The sequence below is a fragment of the Leopardus geoffroyi genome, chromosome A2 (genome assembly GCF_018350155.1).
Source record: "Leopardus geoffroyi isolate Oge1 chromosome A2, O.geoffroyi_Oge1_pat1.0, whole genome shotgun sequence".
NCBI classification, from domain to species: domain Eukaryota; kingdom Metazoa; phylum Chordata; class Mammalia; order Carnivora; family Felidae; genus Leopardus; species Leopardus geoffroyi.
The window spans coordinates 54,812,381-54,833,418 of NC_059331.1; the positions used below are offsets into that span (position 1 = coordinate 54,812,381).

Sequence of the window (21,038 nt, forward strand, 5' to 3'; positions counted from 1 at the left end):
TGTTTAGTAGTGATAAAAGATGGGTTTAAAATGTACAGAAATAGGAAAAAAAGATTGCTGTGATAGTGTCTATTTGCACAGATTTTAGACCTTGTTCTTCTGAAGTGACTGGTTTTCATTTTGAATACTTACCTGGCACAGCCATTTAAAGCTATTTGGCTGCCAGTGGGTTCTGCCAAGAATCTGACTCTGGACCTCCGAATCCTCACCAGTAAAATGAGAGGTCACATGATCCCCCCAAGGAGCAAGTTCTTTCCAACTTCTACAACTTTAAGAACACATTTTTGTTCTGGATAGTGAATACCCTTACAGGATGAGCCGGCTGGTTGGAGGCCTGGCTTTCGAGTATCATCTGTGACTGCAGCTTGTGTAGCCCGGCACCTCAGCTGTGCTCCCCTCCAGAACCACCGACCGACCTGGCTTTTGGACTTCCACACCTTCTTTCCCACTAAAGGTATTTGCAAGTCAGGTGGACCATGAAGTAGACTGACGGCTAGGGAAGTACCCCTTGGGGGAGATCCTGCGGGTGCTCCTGGGGGTCAGGCATTACTGGTGTTACTATTAGAAGAAATGAGCAGATGCACTTTAGTCTTTAATTCACTTTTTTAATAGTATAAACCTCATTTAGGTAGTAGTATTAAGCCACAACAATAATGCCACATTGAGACAGCATTTAATAAAATGCATAAAAGCTAATTCATGCACTGCAATACTCTATATACAAACACAACAATGCAAATTCTTCTTCAAGACTGAAGACACTGATTAGATATAAAATTCAGTTTAAAAAGAACATGCTATTTTTTAAATGCCATCACATAAAGCTGATTTCAAGCTCCAGCTTTCGACAGGTTTTAAACCTGGAATTAAAATGTAATGGCATAAACAGTATTTTCTATATTGTGAAGGGCAGAAGTTACAGAAACGGTCCCAAGAAAATCTAACACCCGAATTTTCCTTTAACAGATGTCTTTTAAAAGGGCCGGTAATGCAGCTACATTTTAACGGAGAGGTCCAAACTACAGGTAAAAACTAGGGTTTGTACTATGAAAAATGTGCAGCTTTTCAGTTATAAAACTAGTTGAACACTGGTTTATTACAAGGTAGTTGGGAGAATGGAGGCTGTAGAAAAATATCCCAGCACTTGAGTTGTGTGGCGGCATCGTCTGAGCCCGTGGCCGCTCTGGTCGTTAAAATGGTAATTGAGTACACGTTCCTAAAGAGAAGTCGTTTTTAACATAAAGTCTACTACTTCCAAATGTTATCCAAATATTAAGCTTTCTCACAATCTGTCAGTTGATAAATGTTGCTGAACATTGATTTTTATAGCATTTTTTCTATGCTGTGTGTATAAATATTGAGACACCAGAATTACTGGCTTCTGAACAGGAAGTATAGCTGGGCCTTAAAAGTATCTCCGACATTCCCCACCCCTAAGATACTCTTTTTAAGCTCAAACTTTAATTACTCTTAGATTGCTGTTAAGATAGCCCCAAATGAAAACTTTTACTTTGAAGATTGAGAGACTGTCAAGCTTCCTCTTGTATTTTAACTGGAAAGCCACCTTCAAGAGTGTGATTGTCACGACAGGCAAGGACAGGGGAAGGTCAGGAAGTACTGTTGGATGAGGCCAGCGAAGTAGGAGCTTCTTTTACATCAAATATAGGGGAAGCTGAAGGCTAAATGACCCACCGTCTCACAAAAGGCACTGAGTACTATAGTCTCAATGAAGTGTTTTCAAACATTTCGGTAGCTTATTTTAAAAAACAACAGAAAACCTATGGGCTATGTGAGTTTTTGCCGTTCTCCAGTTCCCTTCAGCGGGCCAGCTTTCAGCCCTCCTGCCAGGCAGGCCCCATTCACCAGCTCTGCAAGCAACTACGCCGGGCTGGGCCCTGGCTCCCGCGTGCCGTGTCTCAGTTTAAAGCCCGATTAAGGGGGAAAATTCATCAGAATAGACCTGGGCAAGGAAAATTAGGTATCTGTAGCTTACAGGGCACATGTAGCCATATTAAAACCCAATTTTTATCTGACATGTTTAAATCAATTTATAGGAAGGATTTACGTCAGTGGATTTTATTCACATGCTAGAGAAGTAATTTAAGATTTGTAACTTAGTATTCCATAATTTAGTCATCATATTCATGTTTATCTTAAAAGACTGCTTGGTAGGTTTTTTTCAACTGGCACTAGAGACATGGGAATCTGTTTACTCACCGGGCAGTGCCCACCGCTTGCTAAATCCGGGTGAGCATAGGAAATCACTACCACATGAGGAGTCAGGCCCCAGAACAAGGACCACTCTGAATCTCTGACTATGATGCCTGTCTCTGGACCACATGACAAAGCGAGTGTCTGGGAAGGCCGACAGCTCCTACTATCAAGTTCCTTCTAGTCAGGCCATAAACAGGTGTGTGGCAGCCAAGTTAAAGGTCCCCACCTAGTTTTGGACATAAGGATGAACGGTCTTCTACCTTTCTGGCCCTTGCCTAAACCTAGAGAATATACGGCAGTGTCCTCCTGTCAGGACCTTTTCTGTCTGGAATCTTCCCTGGTACAGAGTGGAGACTCTGTCTTCATGGCCTTTCCCAGCCAGGCTCACCCAAAGGAAAATGGAGTTAAAATATCAGCAAATCCATCCTGCTGAGGGACCTTGGAACACCCACATCCATTTACTTTAGCAACTCTATCATAGACTCTCTTTAAAACATAAGGAAATTTTGGATACATGGCTACATGTCTGTATACATAATATACATCTATGTACACATACACACACTATATACACTGTACATATATAGATATAAACACATGTACATTCATTCAGTCATACAAGCCTATAAATCTGTACACGCACAATGCCGCTGAAGGGACCCCAGGGCTGGACATGCGCAAGTGTGCGCTGGCAAGAGGCACACGTGGGGGTGTCCAGAACCCTGTGTACAAAAGACCCAAACCCGCTACCTCGATTAGGGCTTGGCTTTACAAATTTACATCAAAGTTAAGACATTTTCAAAGAGCCGTACAATCTAGAGACTGGAAGTGGGATAAAGGAAGCATGTGGGCCTGCCTGGCCTGCTCCAACCTTCCAGGGTCTAAAGGGCACTGCCTCCCTACCTCCCCCCCCCCCCCCCCCCCCGCCCGGGGATAAAAGCGAATGTCAGAAGATGACACTTCATGGCCTACACTTAAGAGATGAAATGTCATCTAGATAGCCCCACTGCACATAAGGCCCTTTCCACCGGCAAGTGGGCAACAAACTTCTGGACTCTGATCTGATCAGGTCCTAGAACTTGGATTCATAGCCAAGGGCTGCTTGTCAGGCAGAGAGCAGGCTGGGGGCAAGACTACTGGAAATCACCCCAAAGGATTAGGATGCATTTTCCCCCAGAATAAAAGCACTAGATATAGCCCTTCTAAATCTTAGCCTTCCTGCCACGGCCATCCCCCAAACAAGCAAAACAGCTAAGTAAATATGTACTATGGCTGCAACCATGCGCTCCAGCGCTATGTGGCTGCCACGTCAGGGAGCCCAAGAGTAGGTGCATCCATTGTGATCACCATGGCTGGTGGCAACTGCCTCAGAACAGAGTTCACATTTAATACTGAGAAGCTAGGAAACCATCCCTCTTGAGGGCATTTACATAACATCTTACAAGTGACTATACCTGCAATGAAATATAAAAACCCAAACAACAAAAGAACCCCAAGAACAGCCTCATGGCAGAAGCTAGACAATAAATAATGGTAACCCCCAAATAGACACACATACAAATTTCAAATCAGAAGGGTGGAATAGCTTGGAAAGTATCATTTGCTTGAGTAATTTTTCTGTCTCTTCCTGTCCTATGGTTATATGTAATGACCTCCAGAATTTCAACATATAACTGTCTAGCATTATCTGAGATACTGCTGGAAAAGAGCCCATTTCATCAAGAAACAATGGTGTATATCACTACCTCCTTTAGCTGATAGACCTCTCCTCACAAGGGAAGAAGGGCCAGGTTAACAGAAGGGACATGTGCACAGGCTGTGTGACTAAGAACCTGCTCTTGGGCAGAGAGCTGGCATCACTTAACCAAATCTAGAGTTTCATCAACTACCAACGAGGGGTAAAAGCCTTGTGAAAGTTGAGCCTCGGTATTTGCTTGGGATCCCTTTAAAAAAGTCTGGACTTTGGGCTTCTCTTAACCAATCTGACAAGATGGGATGGACCTGCTGTCCAAGGTGTGAAATGATTTGGGGCAGCAAGAAATCAGCTTGTGTGAACATGATCCTTAGGGAAAAGGCTACTTCAAAGTAAAGCCAAGAGGATCTGGGAAACTGAGTGTTCAAAGCCCAAAATGGTCCACTGCCATCAGCCATCACCAGTGAAGGGACTCAAGGGGCAAGACTAGGTCAAAATCAACAACCCTCCAAGCTGAACCGATTTTTGTCCAGGGCTACCTGGCCAGAGTGCAACACTCACCCAAATGTTCCCTGTCTTCCTGCTGGTTTATCACCTTCTCTGCTCCAAAACTTTCAACAGTGCATTGCTGGGACCTCGGTCGAGGTCTTGGCTAAGCCATGCCGTTGTCTAAAGGCAAAGGTATCTACAAGCCGAATGGACACAGGACTTCCAGGGCCCACCCCTGGGAATGAGGGGTGGGCCTTTTCCCTAACATGGAGAACTCAGATCTGGGAGATGTGACACCGGTATTGCCACCGAATGGCTATGTGATCAACAGACGTGCTTATATTAAAAAATCGAACAGAAAACAGGCAACTTGCTGTGAAAGATGCATAAACGTGCTTGAAAATACCCTCTGCTAAAATCCTTCATGAGTAGAAATGAAACAGACCTGCCCTAACTCTACTGTCTTGGCTGTTTTTTTCTTAATTTTGAAATTTAAATCACTTCAAAGTTAGAAACCAAAAATTTAAGCTGGCAAAATTAAATTCTTTCCATCATTTTATAACAGGCACCCCTATTATCTCCAAAATGTGTTTCCAAGTCATGAACTATAAATAATATAATTAAATCCAAACAGGAATTTAGAAGTTGGAGATACCATCCCCACTTAATTCCTACTAATGACTTTCACCAAGTGCTCCTAACACTTCAGAACAGAGAATCCTATTTTGTCAAGAGCCAGTGGCTAGCTGGCTGGGCACCTACATAGCACATGAGGCCCCACCCTGACTAGGGCCCAAGCCAGACCAGAGAGGGCCTGTGAGGCAGGGGAAGTACACTGGGATCTTTCTGGATACCATCTGGTCAAGAGGTCCTGGGAGAAGCAAATTTAAACTAATGCTGTATTTTCTTAATCTGGGCTGTACAAAAAGGAAACGGAGAGTACCTGATCTGGTCTTGGACATGCCACTTTCCTAAGCAGGAAATGCCCACCGTTTACTCACATCCATGGGAATTTATGCTCTTCTCTAGACAGAACTTCCTTATACTGCATTCTGCTCTTGTAAATGATGGTGGCTGTAACTTAGGACAAAGATAACTTTGGGAGTTATGGGTTTTTTATAAGGAGCAGGTAGGCTGCTTCTGCATACATCACCCAAAATGCTCCAGGGTTCTTTGCTGGTACACACCTGGGGGGATCAAAGTGCATGGTGTGCCAGTAGCATTCAAAGATCTGCCAACAGAAATGCAGAGTCTGGAAACACTTTGAAAAACCCTGATATTCAAGGTCAACAGAGAAACCCTTCCATTCAGCCGTACCATCACCACTACCCTGGGACAGGGAGCAAAATCCTGCACCCCTCCCCACTGAATCACCTCACAGTTCTGAGTGAACTGCAGGAATACAGACCCTTCTCAAGGGGGCGTTTGGAATGGAAACCCCTGAGAAGGGGACCTTCTTCCTCCATCTGAACAATGAGCAACCGCCCCAGATTGCATTTAGGAATTACTGTCAGGTTCAAAATGCCCACCTTGCACTTTTTGGTCAGAAGGCTCTGTCTGCCGTGAGTGGTGGAGGTGATTTGGGCATGTTTTCACTTGCTGCAGGAATTGGCAGTTTATGTCTGACTGGTTGCAATCCAATTCTGAGAACCAGTCATCAAGAGAGCCCTAGGTTTGGAGGAGCCTGTAGATGCCAGTCACAGACCAGAACCAGAGGTCAGGGAACCTGACAAGCATCATCAACTCACCAGCTGAGGAAGCTTCCGGTTGGGGTCCCCACCGACTGCACTACCACACTCCCACTTACTGCATGATACACATGAGCCACATTCTCAATCGTTCATAGGAATTTAGTTCAACACCACTAATGTGTGCATACAATTAGGAATGATGCCATCTTTTCTTAAACATAAATGATTGTCTCCTGTACCCTATTGCGTTTTCACAGAAATCATTAGCATTTCGGCAAAAGACATACACAGTTTTCCATTTGTCCTGCCCACAGGCAAGATGTTGCTAACATACGCATTGATAAGAAGTGCTTAGAAAGTGCTAATATTATTTACCCTGGTAATTAGTAGCTATTAATTCCAAGGAAAATTTTATATATATACACACATACTGTTTTCTTAGGTTCGTTTAGTTTTGTTTAATACTAGTCTCTGACATTATAAAACTCTTTGTTTTTTGCCCTTTGAGAATCGCTAAATACAAATTAGGTTAAAAGATTGTTCCAAAATCTGCTTCATCAAAAGGCATTAAAACATTTCTTATGGCAGGAAAGGATCCTACTAGTCTTTTAGTTGCTATTGTTTGGGATTAACAGGTAAGAAGAAACCAGGTAGGAAATGGCTAACATACTGGAAATATTTGCACATACCAAAATACCACTACTTTATTTTCTCTGTTATCTGAGCGGTCCTGGGAGGATCCTTCTGCTTCTCGGCAGGCGTGCGGTGCACACTATAGACTGGCTCCGGTGATCTGGCCGTTATACTCTGCTGTCTCCATCTTGAGGATGTAGGGGATTATGCTGTCTATTGAAACATTGCCAATGAGACCAGTAAAAAAAAGTTCTTCTGTTATGTTTGAGCTCATCAGCCTGAGTGCTGGCAGGCGAACGAGAATCCGGGCCAATCTGTAAAAGGGAGGCTCATTAGAGAAAGGGAGTTCACTGCCCTTCAGACTTCTCCCTGGACAGGCTCCCAGGGACCCTCTCCGCACTGCTTGGAATTGAAACAAACAAACAGACCCATGACCTACCCCTTGTATTTCAAATTTCAACAGTTCCTCTTGTAGGGATTTATCATGAGAGAAAATCAAAACCAAGTACAAAGATGTATGTACAAATGTTTCCTTCATTTATAACAATTCTCCCCACCTCCACCAAAACAGAAAAATTTGGAAATCAGTAAAGGATGGGTTAAATTATGGTGTCTCCATATAAAAGAGCACACTGTATATTCAGCAAAAAGTATAAAACAGATATATATTCACTGATGGTACGTCTGTGATGTACAGCCGAGTAAAAACCTAAAAGGAGACTGGGAAGCAGCAAGTGTAACACAATCTCATTTGTGTAAATTTATTTGTGTGGCATGTATAAAAAAGTATTTGGAAGGATGTTCACAAAAATATTCACCAAAACCCTGATCTCTGGGTTTGGGGATCTGGAATGCTTTTACTTATTAAACCTTTGTCTGTATTACTCTAGTGTTCACATAGCATCCTAATTAAAAAATGAAGCAATAAAATTGTTTTCATTTTGAAAACACCCTGGGTGGGAGGGACACATCATGACCCCGTTCTGATGGCTCTCTGGACACTGTATCTGAAGCATCCCACATGATTGGCCATTCAACAGACACTGTACAAAGCTACATGTGCAAGGATGCTCACTGCGTGCCAGCCTAGTCTGGAAACAACCTATATTTTCATTAGCAGGAAAGTTCTTTTTTTTTTTTTTTTTTTAAATTTTTTTTTTTTTTTTCAATGTTTATTTATATTTGGGACAGAGAGAGACAGAGCATGAACAGGGGAGGGTCAGAGAGAGAGGGAGACACAGAATTGGAAACAGGCTCCAGGCTCTGAGCCATCAGCCCAGAGCCTGACGCGGGGCTCGAACTCACGGACCGCGAGATCGTGACCTGGCTGAAGTCGGACGCTTAACCGACTGCGCCACCCAGGCGCCCCATCAGGAAAGTTCTAAAAAAATGACAGCATCTCCTCAGCCACAGAAAATGCAGAAGTATGCTTGTTGAACATTACATGAAGAAAGGGTTACAAAACCTTACTTTGGATTTTATGATTCCAGTTACACAGACATAAAAAATTTCTGGAAGGAAATGCATAAAACGTTAACTATGGATAGTGCTATTTACAGGAACTGAAAAGCTTTCATTTTACTTTCCAGAATGTTCTAATTTCTTTCCTACAGTGAACACTGTTATTTTTAAAAAGAGAAAATACAGATTATGCAAGCGGCATTCGCTTGCCCAGCCATTCGCCCAGCCACCATGAGTCTTGCAGGGCACACAAAGATGTAAGGGGACACCACCACAGACCAGAAGGGGCAGACAGGATGAAGGATCTTGGAAACTCAGCAAGGGTCAATCAAGAAGGACTTCTTGGGGTGGGGGGGGTAGGGGGTGGGGGGACAGGTCAGCTGGGCCTTAGAGGCTGGCTGAGGTTTCTTTCAGCAGAGATATAAACAATGGGGAGGGATAGAAGGGTTATTTCAGGAGGAGCAGACAGTATGAGAAAAGGCATAAAATGGGAAAGACTAAAACAATGCAGAAACGGGTGTCAACCGTCCTAGGGCTTTTGGGGGAACTGTCTTTGAGTGAGTTTCTGAGTCCTATCCTATGAGAAAGCCTCCCTTATCTCATTTTTGGTTCCAAATCACTTTTCTTACCATGCCCTTTATCTATCCCTGGGTCCCTCACTAGATTTTTGTAGAAACACCTACTTTCAAAGGCCAAAGAGCTACTGTTGTCAAGATGACTCTAGTATGCTGTGTGGTTCTGTTAGCAGTCCCTACAGGGGCGTTTCCAGCCTCTTCTGACCACGGACACTGTGTGGGAGTAGGCCCATGGCTACCTCTGGGGACAGCTTGCCCGCGTACCTGGCTGGGTTGGATGAGCTCTGGGTATGGGTGGCAGAGCTCCCATTGGCAGTCCCATTCTATATGTATTGAGGCTGTAATCACTTGAGACTCATGGTGAGGTTTTCATAGATTCCAGTCAAAATGGATCCTGCTCTGGCAAAAGCTATGCTTGGGCCATGGAGGTGTGCCTAAAGCAGAGGAGGTTCTCTCCCAGCAGGGCCAGCTACAGGTCTGCCAATCACACCACAGAAATGGGTCCCTGGGGCCTGGCATTCTCATTCTGTGGGGCATCTTTGGATTGAGGTCTGTGAAGGGGACACACATGGAGAGAAGTGGGGCCGTGTATCTTATGGGTCAATTTTGCTCCAGTGTTTATTTTGAGAGGACAGGGCGGGGAAGGGAATATTTATAAATAGTTTGCCTGACATGACCTCAGTAATTCATGGAGTTTCCAGTGGGTTGGAAGTGGTCATGGGGAAAGAGCTCCTCCACTCCTTGGCTGGAAAGCCTGCCAGGTATCCTGCCCTATTTCAGAACTTTCCTGTTCAGTTTTGCATGACAAAGGCTCACATGTATATCTATGAGTATATGTGTATATACATGTATTTGCTGCCCAATCATTACAAATAATACAAACTAACTTTTTTACCTAAAAAATGGGAGTTCAAAAAAAATCAGTTTATCTGACGGCAAAATTACTATTTTCTATAACCCACTCACTCCTTTGTAGAGGTTGGGGTCGGTTTCTGTCAACAAAAACTTTGCTATCACGTACGCTAGCTTGGCCTCTTCAGTGGACGCAGACCACGGGGGCACAGCTGCTCTTCTGGACAAAGGGAATCTCCGTGAGAACTACCGTCTGTGCACGATGTGAGCCTCGGAGGGAATTACACAGCAACGATTCCAAACCCTCATGTTACAGAAGAACAACCCAAGGTTCCACCTGCAGTTTACCCAGCAAACACTGGAATGGTCCAGTATTCCTGCCCCTCCCACCTAGCACTTTCCACACACTGTTACCATCCATGAAATGTAAGAACTAAAGTGTGATCAAAAGGAGGCTTCACCGGGCTGCCAGACGTGGAAAGGCTGACAATTTATATTTGTGACTACAGATCCAGCTGCACCCCTGTCTGCCCCACAGCAAGAGTGTGTATCTTTGCGCCTCACCGGTACGTGTCTTCCGAATAGGTTTTCTGAACGTAGTCCTGCAATTCCATCTGTGCCTTTTCTTGGAATTTTTCAATCTGGCTTGTGCTGGTCAAACCTGGATGGTCTAAAAAGAGAAAAGTACCCCTGAATTGCCTTGTGTATTCTGAAAGCCTCGCTTGCAGACTTCTTCGTATTTTTAATTAAGCCTCTGGCAAATTTCTCAAGTACAATGTAGATTGAACTCTGAAGGTGGATCTAGTTTGGATATTACTGCTAAAACATTAGTTTTTGCTCTATGCTCTGCCAAGGCCTGAGGGTTCCCGGGAGAGGGCTGGGCTCCTGAGTGGTCACACCAGCCTCACCAGCCCCACCTGGCTTGGTTTGGACATCTGGCTTGGAACTATCACATGAGATTAGAAATTATCATTTACCTTCTATGTATTTAATACATAATTTCTCCCATTTTTATTAGCTACTTTGTTGTTCATGAGTGGATGGCTGGGGAAGAAGGGAGGGAGTTAGCGGTGTCCAACCCTGCTATCGAGTTCAGCAGTCAGCCTGAGTGACCTCTCTGGAGGCTCTGAGACAACAGCCGAGAGGGGGGCAGTGAGGCCAGCCGGACAGTCCTGCTGCCTCTTCTTCAGCTGCTGCTACTGTCCTCCAGGAACAGGTAAACTTGTGCAGTTTCAGTCTGTACTGGAGGACATATGCTAATACAAACTAAAAATTGGCAAAAAGGAAAGCAAAACAAATCAAAACGAACAAAAAAGGACATTGGACAGTAGTATACTACTCTGTTTTGTTTGCTGAAGTCTTGTTTGGCCAGTGGTTTAAATTAGGATACAGAATAGATCTATTCAACATATGAAGTCAAACATCTGGAAGGCACTATGGCATATGTCTTTGGGACTGTAAAAACAATTTAAAAGAACGTTATGTGTTTATGTTAGCTAGCAAAGCACACCTTTTAGGATGTGACATTCTGTTACATACAATCTGGCAGGGCTCTCTCTACATGGCTGACAGCGTGACAACACGTTCATGTTCAGAAATATCAGTAGACATAGGCGGAAAACTGTTGTGAGTCACCACCACATATCTTACCGGGGCTAAAGAGAACTATAGCTTTAAGGTATGCATACTCATAGCCGTCTATATCCAGCTTCGCCATACTGTTACAGAATTCCTGAAGCTTCCAGATGTGCTCCATGACTTGCTTTATCCGGTCTCCAGAAAGTTTATCTACAAATCAACATCACAGATCCTCTGAGAAAGGCTGGTAAGAATAACAACACAAGCTTCTTTGAGGAGCCACAGATTCAAAGAGAAGAGAAAATAATTTCACTTTTTAATGGAAAACCAGTTACCTTAAGATGGTTAACAGCCTCAGTTTCCAGGTGAAGGAGAAGTGACAATAGGTACCCAAATTCCACTCTGCTATGTATGCTGTCTCAGTAATAATCCCCCAGACCAGCGATTCTCCCTGGCCCCACGTTGGGCAGCAACTTTGGCCTATAGGCACAAACTGGTAACTCCTTTTATTCTGTGCTTAAGACCTATAAGTCAATTCTTAACAGTGGTCAGATTTTCTAAGTCTCTGCAGGCATTTAATAAATGTTTACAGATATGACCATTAAATGTCGACATTTTTTAGTTGTGGAAACAATTTTGTGTGTTTTCCGATTTAATCTTCATGGTAGTATTTGCTGAAGGTATTAGTATTATTACACTCAGTTAAAAATAAAGGAAACCAATCCTCATTTGTGAACAAATCTAACTTAAAATCAACAAAATGTTACAGGGTTAAAAAAAAAAAAAAAAAAAAAATCAAAAATCAGCTTTACGTTACTAGTCCAAAGGAGTAACTAGAAAAACAAAGGTGTGACTAGGTAACTCGAATTCCTAGATAATCAAACATCTGGAATGCCTAATGAAAAGTGCAGCTCAACTGCAATTCAGTATCAGGTGTAGATTTTTAGTGTCAGTGCTGAATCCTAGGCGTGCTCCCTCAAGACTATGTCTTTGATGTACTATGGACTTCTGGCAGGCAGAGGGCTATCTGCACTGGCTATCTCCTGTCCTGACATGGCTGGGATCTGACCACCAAATGTTAGGTAGTTGCCACAAATCTTTCTGGAAGAGAGTCACCTTCGCTCGTGAGCAGCAGGTGGGTATGCAACTGTGTCCTGGACTAGGGGGTCTGCACGACCCTTGTCTGTGCCTGGCTCTTCTGCTTGCTGTTTCACTTGGGGCAATCCAGGGACCTTACTGCGATAATAGTCTCTCTAGGATTGTGAGAATTTGTTATATGGGAAAGGGTAACCTGTTACGAGATAATAAAAAATCTGTCTGTTGGTCTCTGCCCCCAGTTTCTGGCACAGAACTCCTGAAACCTTTGTTAATTTCTAAGTGATAAGAGCACTACCACGACATCTTATTCTAGTATTTGTCTTTGACCCTGTTCCTGACAAAGAGCTCCTAAAACCCTTGTAAGCTCCTATGTGTTAAGAGCACTAGGATTCATCTTTTGAGGTGAATCTATGGGGCCTGGCCCCTGGAAAGACTAAGGCATGCCGAGAAACTTGGAATTTCCAGCCCCGTCCCTCATCCTCCAGAGTGGGGAGAGGAGCTAGACATGGAGTTAATAATTGATCATGCCCACATGAGGAAGGAAGTCTCCATCATAAAATCCCAATAGTATGGGGTTCAGAGAGCTTCCAAGTTGGTGAACACACGCACACCAGAGGGTGAAGTACCCCAAGTCCACGGGGACAGAAACTCCTGCACTTGAGATTCTCTCAGACCTCACCCTATGTATCTCTTCATCTGGCTGTTCATCTGTATCCTTTATCATATCCTTTTAAAAAGCGGTGAACTTAAGTGTCTCCTCAAGTTCTGTGAGCGACGCTAGTGAATGAATCCAACTCGAGGGCTGCTGCAACCTCTGATCTACAGCAGGTTGGTCAGAAGCACAGGTGATAGCCTGGACTTGTGTGTGTGTATTGGGGACAGGGTCTTATGGGACTGAGCCCTTAACACCCGTGGGATCTGACACTATCTCTGGGTAGACAGTGTCAGAATTGAATTAAATTGTAAGACACCCACCTGGTGTCACAGGGAATTGCCTGTTGTGGGGAAACACCTCCACACATTGGTGACTACAAGTTCCAGAACTGAAGTGCTTGGGGAGTCTGGGTGGATCAGTTGGTAAAGTGTCCAACTTCTGATTTTGGAGCAGGTCATGATCTCATGGTCATGAGATTGAGCCCTGCATCGGGCTTCTCGCTAAGCATGGAGCCTGTTTGAGATTTACTCTCTTTCCCCCTCTGCCCCTCTCCCCCGTGTTCTCGTGCTCTTTCTCTCTCTCAAAAAAAAAAAAAAAAAAAAAAAAAAAAAAGTGTTCTGTGTGAGTAGTAAAGGAGACATGCAGGGAAGAGAAGCACAGTAGGGAAAAACTGGGTTTTTCTTTCACCCCACAGGTGAAAAACTAGTTTTTTTCCATGTATGCCTGCCAATCAAGATGGAAATGTAAGATTATGCTGGAAACATCACCAAATGTCTGCGTATCAGGAAGTTGGCAATTTTTTCAATTATCTTTTTTTCGCCTTTCATATGCCTTATAAGATGACAGACGGGTGGAAATTGAAATGTTCTCACTGGTAAAGGTCCTAGGACTTAAATGTTAAACTACCTTCAGCCTGTGGATGCTGTGGGACACTGAGGCTGGCCAGTTTGCAAGGAGTCAGCCTGAACTGAGATGCAATCTCCCACAGCCCTGCCCAGCCCTACCTTCCTGGATGCTGTTCTGCAGGTGGTTGACAATGGCTGCCAGGATAGTGGAGAGACTCATGACCTGGGCACACTGGGCGAGGCCGAGGGTGAAGAGCTCGTTCCAGCAGGCCCGCACCAGGCTGGTGTTGCAGTCCTGCCTGGGGACAGAGGTCAGAGTGGGTGTGGGTACATGCTGGCATTCTCCAGGGCCCAGTTTGCCCCAAACAAGTCGATTCAGCAAGTGTTTCTTGAAGGTCTATGGTATGTTTAGGACCATTCTCTGAAAACACCACTGTCTGTGTGAATCTCTTAACTAAAGTCCCTCTGAGGATAAACTATTCTCTTAACAAAGACTCTTTAGACTTCAGTAATGAGAAATCTGAATGGGTATGACTAAACTGGCATCTCCTACAGCCTTCTAAACTCACAGTGGCCCTGACATGGCTGTCAGAAGAGGCTGCAGTGATCCAAGGGCTAAGAGCTAAGGGGGTGGGAGACACACCCTGCAGACAGAGAACAGAGGGTCTGCAAACCCTGCAGGGAAGAAGCTGGCACTGGAGACAGGAAGAGGCCAGCCATGCCAGCCTTCAGCCCTGTCTTGGATGATTTATACTCAGGACAGCATGGCTACCATGCTGCAAACAGTATGACCCTATCTGAGGAGCTCCTGCTACTTGTCTCAACATTTCAGGATGACTCCTGCCTTTTGCTCCACTCCATCCCTGGCTCCCAGCACCAAGTCCCTGGCATATGGAGAAGGCTGATAAAAGTTTGAGTAACACCGAAATAGTGGCAACCATGGACCTCGGCTACCAGTCCACTTAGTGTATTTAATAAGAAAATCAGGGTCACTTGAATGAGATCACAGGAACAAACTAGAATGGCCCTCAGATATCTTCTGGGCCACTCCTAATGAGGGGAAGGCTCTTGCTGAAAGATATGCACAGAGAGAAAAGGCCACTTACCCAAGTGCCTGAAAAGCTGGGATTGACCTGGCCCAGTGCATGGAAAGGAAAAGCAGGCGGGACGCTGACTCACAGATGTAGTGCACGTTGAGGTACTCTGGCATTGGGCTGGGCATGGTGAGCTGGAGAAGAAGAGGCACACAGCACAGGAGGTGACAGAGAGACAGGTCAACATGAATCCCTGTCACGTTTCAACAACTGTGACACTTGAGTTGTGATAATCTCTAATGCTGAAGCTCCTGTGCAGACCCATCCTTATGAAACCTGTGTCCTCTGCAGCAGGGGGCTGGCACCAACACCCTGTGGTCTCTTGCCCAATGAACTAGAGCCTGATGGCCCTCAGAATGTGGTCAATGATGGTGACCTCCCAGCTCAATCACACAAAGACATACTTTTCAACTTTTGCCTCAACTAAATTGCTATTTGTTCTAAAGCAATTCCATTATGAGCTGGAGGTTAAAATCTAAATTGAATCTGGGAACAGGGGTCAACTTCATAGCTAGTGGGCATTTGGTAGGTGGCCTCAGGGTAACAGTGAGAGCTGAAAAGAAACCCATATGGTGGGAGGACGAGATCCCATCATCAGAATGCTCAGGCCTGGGCTCCAGAGCTCCACTGTCCAGAAGGGGCATTAATGCCTTTGATGCTGGAAACCCACTGGTGACCTATATTCTTGGCACCAGTGGGCAACTATGAGCAGGGACCCAGTCTTCCTAAGTGACTGGTCAGGCCTCTCTAGTCAAGAGCACTCGGGGATAGGAAGACACGGTCTGTAGCCCTAGAAACTGAGGAGTGTCTTTTGGAAGCAAGGCCATGGAGGAGCCTGTGGGGAAGACTAATAGCTCTTCAAAGTTCTGTGGCTAGCGATGGCAAGTGGTCAGGACCAGCGGCTAGGAATGAGGGCTGGCTGCCTGCACGCTGAAGCAGACAAAGGTGCCTGACTGAGCCTGTGCTGGAGCTAGACCATCCTAGAAAAGGCAGAGCAGTCCATTAAAAACCCTCAAGGGTCAGCACCTTGTCAACCCCTCTTGGCAAGGACAGGCCACACCTGCTTCAGGGCAAGTTACCTTGAGAGCCAAATGAGCAAAACAGAGTGAAAATGCTTTTTAATGAGAATACTGTTCTGGAACACCAGGTCTGGATCAAAAGCCACAACATGAAAATGAGCTTGCTACAAGACTTTGGTTTTACACTGCAGGCTGGGAGGCTGGGGCATGTGGGTAGGCTGAATGCACTCACCTTAAATGTGACATGAGTATCTGAAAGGAGGGGCCCTTCGACCTCGATGATGGGTGTGGACTGGTCTCTGCTGATGACGTGGATGCCGCCTCCTCCACTGGCATCTATGCCGTCTGCTAGGCTCGGAGGTGAGGAGCTGTCTGTGGTATTAAGTGCTTTAGCTAAGGTATCAAATGCCCTGTGAGCAAAAATGAAGCAGTCAGTGGTGTGAATCCACAGCTTTTAGGAGGAACAGAACTCTAGCTGAGACATAATCTAGAAAAACCATGCCATGGGGAAAAGATCATTAAATTCTACCTGCTGGGGGAAGGGATGACAATGAAAGTTTCTGTGTACAGTCCATACATCATCATGGGCACTAAGCTATATATCATTTACTTTAACACATAATTTCTATTTTTCACACTATTCTCTAAGGTAGAACCCTCCCCATTTTATAGATGTGAAAGCTGAGGCCTGGAGATGTTACATAACTCTTCTAAGACCAACCACCCAGTAAATGGTGGAAACAGAATTCTATCCAACTCGAATCCCATCCTCTTTGCTATCAGACTGCAAGAGATCATGAGGCCCGGGGCACTTGTGTGGCCTCTAGCTGTACATCTGCCCAGCCTGGCAAGACAGGCAGGGGTGACCAGTCCCACAGGAAAGGAGCAGACACGAGAGCCTATGGAGAAGAAACTCTCTGCAGCCAGTTACGGATGTCCAGGGCCAGCTAATGCTAATAGCTAACACCCTGATGGACTTAAGCTTTAGACTATTTGGAAAAATAGGCTAAAACAGAAGTGGGAAAAGGGGATGAACTATTAATATTTACTCAAAATAACTAATGGAAGGAACACCTGTCTATTGAAGGGTTTTCCCTGCTTCCACTCAGTCATTCCATTTCCTTTTTCATTGTTTGGAATGAAAAGCAACTTTGATTGTTTTATATCATGTAATATAAACGAATCCTGGTTCCCATAGTTAAAATGTGAAGGAAGACAGATGGGCAGGGACACTGTGACTTTACCATCCTTGATTAAATACAGGGTGGGTGTCAAAATGCTGCCGCCAGCCCTCACAAAACAGCAGCTAAGTGTGCACACTGGGCAGAGCCTCCACCCTCATGGGATCATACCGAGTAATCTCACTTGCGGACTGGTCCTCCGGCTGCATTTCCGAAGCGTCACCATTGTTAAGGGACTCACTCAAGTTGGCAAGGGAGGTTACTACATTTGCCAGTGTGCCCAGAGCTCCCTGGCTTGTTTCTGCCTATTAAACAAAAAACAAGAACATTAAAGATGAACACACACACACACACATAAAAGACTCTCAGGCCAATGAAGGTATAATGGTAGTTTAAAAACAGCATCTATGGGGTGTGAGCTCAGCATGGCAGCAGGAGGGAGAACTTTTTGGTGAGGGGAGAGTTCGGTGTCTTGACTGCGATGGTGGTTACACAAATATACATATAATAAGGTAACAGAAAACAGACAAATTAGACACTGCCAAAATTTAAACTTCTGTGCTTCAAAAGATATTAAGAAAGTAAATGGGGTGCCTAGCTGGCTCAGTTGGTGAAGCATTGGCTCCTGACCTTGAAGTTGTGAGTTTGAGCCCAATGGTGGGTGTACAGATTACTTAAAAATAAAAGCTTAAAAAAAGAAAAAAGTTATTAGGAAAGTAAAAAGAAACCCTGCCCTTCCACACACAAAAGACAACCCAGAGAATGGGAGGAAATATTTGCAAAACACACATCTTACAATGGTTTAGTAACCAGAATATCTAAAGAACTCTTTCAAGTCAAAAATAAAAAGATAAAGCAGTCAGTTAAAAAAAAAAAAAAATGAGCCAAGGATTTAGATATTTCTTAGAAGAGGACACACATGGCCAATAAGCACATGAAAAGATGCTCAACATCACTGGAAATGCAAATCAAAACCACAATGAGATACCACCTCACACCCAACAGGATGTTTATAATAAAAAAGACAGGTAATAACAGGTGCTGGGGAGGATGTGGAGAAATTGGACCCTCATACATTGCTGGTGGGAATGTAAAATGGTGCAGCCACTGTAGAAAAGTCTGGCACTTCCTCACAAAGTTTAAATACAGAGTTACCATATGACCAGCAATTCCACTCCCTAGTCATATATATACATGAGAAATTAAAACATACGTCCACACACACACACAATTACCCAAATGTTCGTAGCATATTTGTCTATTCATAATAGACAAAAAGTAGAAACTCAAATGTTCGTCAGCTGAATGTAATGGATATGTAGAATGTGGTTCAGTCATTCAAGGGCTTATTAATTGGCAATAAAAAGGAACGAAGTGCTTGCTGACACACGCCACAACATGGATGAGCCTTGAAAACGTTACGCCAAGAGAAAGAAGCCAGTCTCAGAAGGCAAAATATTGTATGTTTCCATTTATATCAGAAAAGTAGAGTATAGTCAGAAAGTAGAGTAGCAGTTGGTAGGGGAGGAGGAAGTGACTGCTTAATGGGTGCAGGGTTTCTTTTGGGGTGATGAAAATATTCTGGAATTGGGTAGTAGTGATGGCTGTACAACCTTGTGAAAGTACTAGAACCACTGCACTGCACTGTAACACTAAAAGGATAAATCTTCAGGTATGTGAATTTTATCTCAAATAAACTAAAAAAGAAAACCAGACATATTTGAACAAATAAATCAAGGTATGTATAAACAGCGGTGCCTGGGTGCCTCAGTCGGTAAAGCATCCGACTTCTGCTCAGGTCATGATCTCGTGGTTTGCGAGTTCAAGCCCCGCGTCGGGCTCTGTGCTGACAACTCAGAGCCTGGAGCCTGCTTCAGATTCTGTGTCTCCCCCTCTCTCTGCCCCTCCCATGCTCATGTTCTGTCTGTCTCTGTCTCTCAATAATAAATAAATGTTTAAAAAAAAAAAAAGATGTATAAGCAAATGTTTGTTGTATCTGGTTAGAAAAGTGAAAAACCAGAACAGCAGAAAAGATCATAAGCAGAGAACTGACTAATAAATCACCAAACAACCATATAACAGAAGGTTGTGCAGCTGTTAAATGATGCAGGTTGTCATGACAGAAAGATGTGCTGAAGAGAAAGAAAGCTTAAGTGAAAAAAGAAAAAGATCACTCCCCACACACTGTACCAGTGCTGCGTCCTGGTTCTGATACCATCTTGCAGTCTTGCCAGATAAACTGCTGGGAGCAATTGAGTGAAGGGTACAGGGGAGCTCTGCAGTATCTTTGTGCTTGCTCAAGGTACGTTATTTTGAATTTTAATCTTTCGAAGTGGAAGGTTTAAAAAACAGATTCTGAAAATAGCTCCCTTTAGGTGCTTTGTATATATTCCGTTATTCATGAAAAACTTCCACACCACAGAGGAAGGAATAGGTAGGAGCACACGTCTGACTCTGCAGCTCTTTCTCTTAACTGCTACTTAAATACCACAGTTTGTGTCCTTTCTCTTCCATCCAATGACCGTGACTAGCTCCTCATTTACTGAGTGTCACTGCATGCTGTGTGCTTTATAAAACTAACTCAAGTTTCCCAGCACCCCTGTGTCGGGGGTACTGAAGGAAGCAGAGATGTAGGAAAGAGGGCACAGGGCTCCCAAGAGCGGTGCTGGGCTCCCAAGATAGCAGACTCTGGAGTCTCTTGGTTCTTATTCTCAGTCTCTGCATGGATGGCACCATGGAACAGCTGCTGTGAAATCCCTTGGTAATCAGGTTTTAAGGTTATTTGGGCCTTACTTTCAGGCTTCTGGTTTCTCTCTACCCCACTATGCATCAATCACTGTCCTGAATGGCTACTGGGTGACAGCAGCAAACTGGGTGTGATTCCCATGTCACATACATCACCAGTGCCCAAAGACAGGAAGCTCAAAGCCTGGCATAAGGGCCAGAGGATGGAAAGCTGCTGTTGGTGCCAGCCAGCAGCTCTCACTGTTGCCTTTTCTTTCTCAAAAAAGGATGTTCCTAACGCGCTGAGAGGGCCCAGCAATGTGCACGTGAATAGATGAGAAGGAAGCCTTGCAGGTAGCGTGGCTCTGGCTCTCAGGGCAGTAGCCATGTCAGCACTGTTACGAAGTCGCTCCTTTTAGAGAAGAAAAACCGGACTTCAGCCATGGCGCGCTGCTACTTCATCATCACTGGGTTATATTTCTCATCTCATAGTTTCTGATGTAATCAGTTTCCTTGCCTGGATAAAACCTTTCTCCTAAGTTATCTTCACAGGGGTTAGCCAGCTCTCTCTCTCCTGGAATGACAAACACCTCTGTTCACAACAAGTTCAATTCCATATGGCTGATTTGCTCTTAGTTTTACAATTGTCAGAATCCTGCCTGAACTTCCTCCTGCAGGTCATCTAATAAAAAGGAAGGGGGTGGGTGTGGATAATTTAACAGTGTGTCAACTTCAACCAAAAAAAAAAAAAAAAAGGAACTAGCAACTTCTGCCAAAGGCCATCTTAGAATAAGCAGCCATTTCCCTAGCATACCAGTAGTTTGCCAATCTGTGTACTGAGGTGGGGGGTGGTGGGGTGGTTAACTCATTTGAGAGCCACTGAATTCTCACCAAACTGAACTCTAGAACCTGACATGTTACAATGACTATAACCAGCCAGTCCTGAGTTTCCAAAAAGTCCTCAACATCCCTAAAATAAATCACAGATGGCTGTATAAGAAGTGAGGTGAGATGCAGAAGGCCATGCTTTTGAGGTTGTCTCGGAAGGCCAAGAAGGTGGGTGCACAATTCCGAGAAGCAGTCTGCACAGCAACAGAAAGATGGAGAGTAAGGCATAAGTAGAGAACATCACCTTGGAATCCGTGGCCAGGAGAACCGTACCATCCTCGCGTATCAAAGGCTGTTGGATGTTCACAAGCATCCCTGGATCAAGAAGACCTGTTTGTCTATTTAAGA

General features: G+C 44.4%; 1 protein-coding gene across 4 annotated transcripts in view; it reads right to left on the reverse strand.

Annotated features, from left to right (window-relative positions):
• Positions 1-584: 584 nt before the first annotated feature.
• Positions 585-21,038, reverse strand: part of NR2C2 (nuclear receptor subfamily 2 group C member 2) — a 99,627-nt gene continuing 79,173 nt past the window's right edge. For all 4 annotated transcript variants that reach the window (XM_045493914.1, XM_045493911.1, XM_045493913.1 and 1 more), the window contains 8 exons: positions 20,935-21,028; positions 17,250-17,383; positions 16,130-16,307; positions 14,891-15,012; positions 13,944-14,083; positions 11,259-11,396; positions 10,173-10,278; positions 585-7,034 (listed from right to left, as the gene is read on the reverse strand). In XM_045493914.1, coding sequence (XP_045349870.1) covers positions 6,860-7,034; positions 10,173-10,278; positions 11,259-11,396; positions 13,944-14,083; positions 14,891-15,012; positions 16,130-16,307; positions 17,250-17,383; positions 20,935-21,028 — 1,087 coding nt within the window. In that variant the 3' untranslated portion in view covers positions 585-6,859. The remainder of the gene's footprint in view (positions 7,035-10,172; positions 10,279-11,258; positions 11,397-13,943; positions 14,084-14,890; positions 15,013-16,129; positions 16,308-17,249; positions 17,384-20,934; positions 21,029-21,038) is intronic.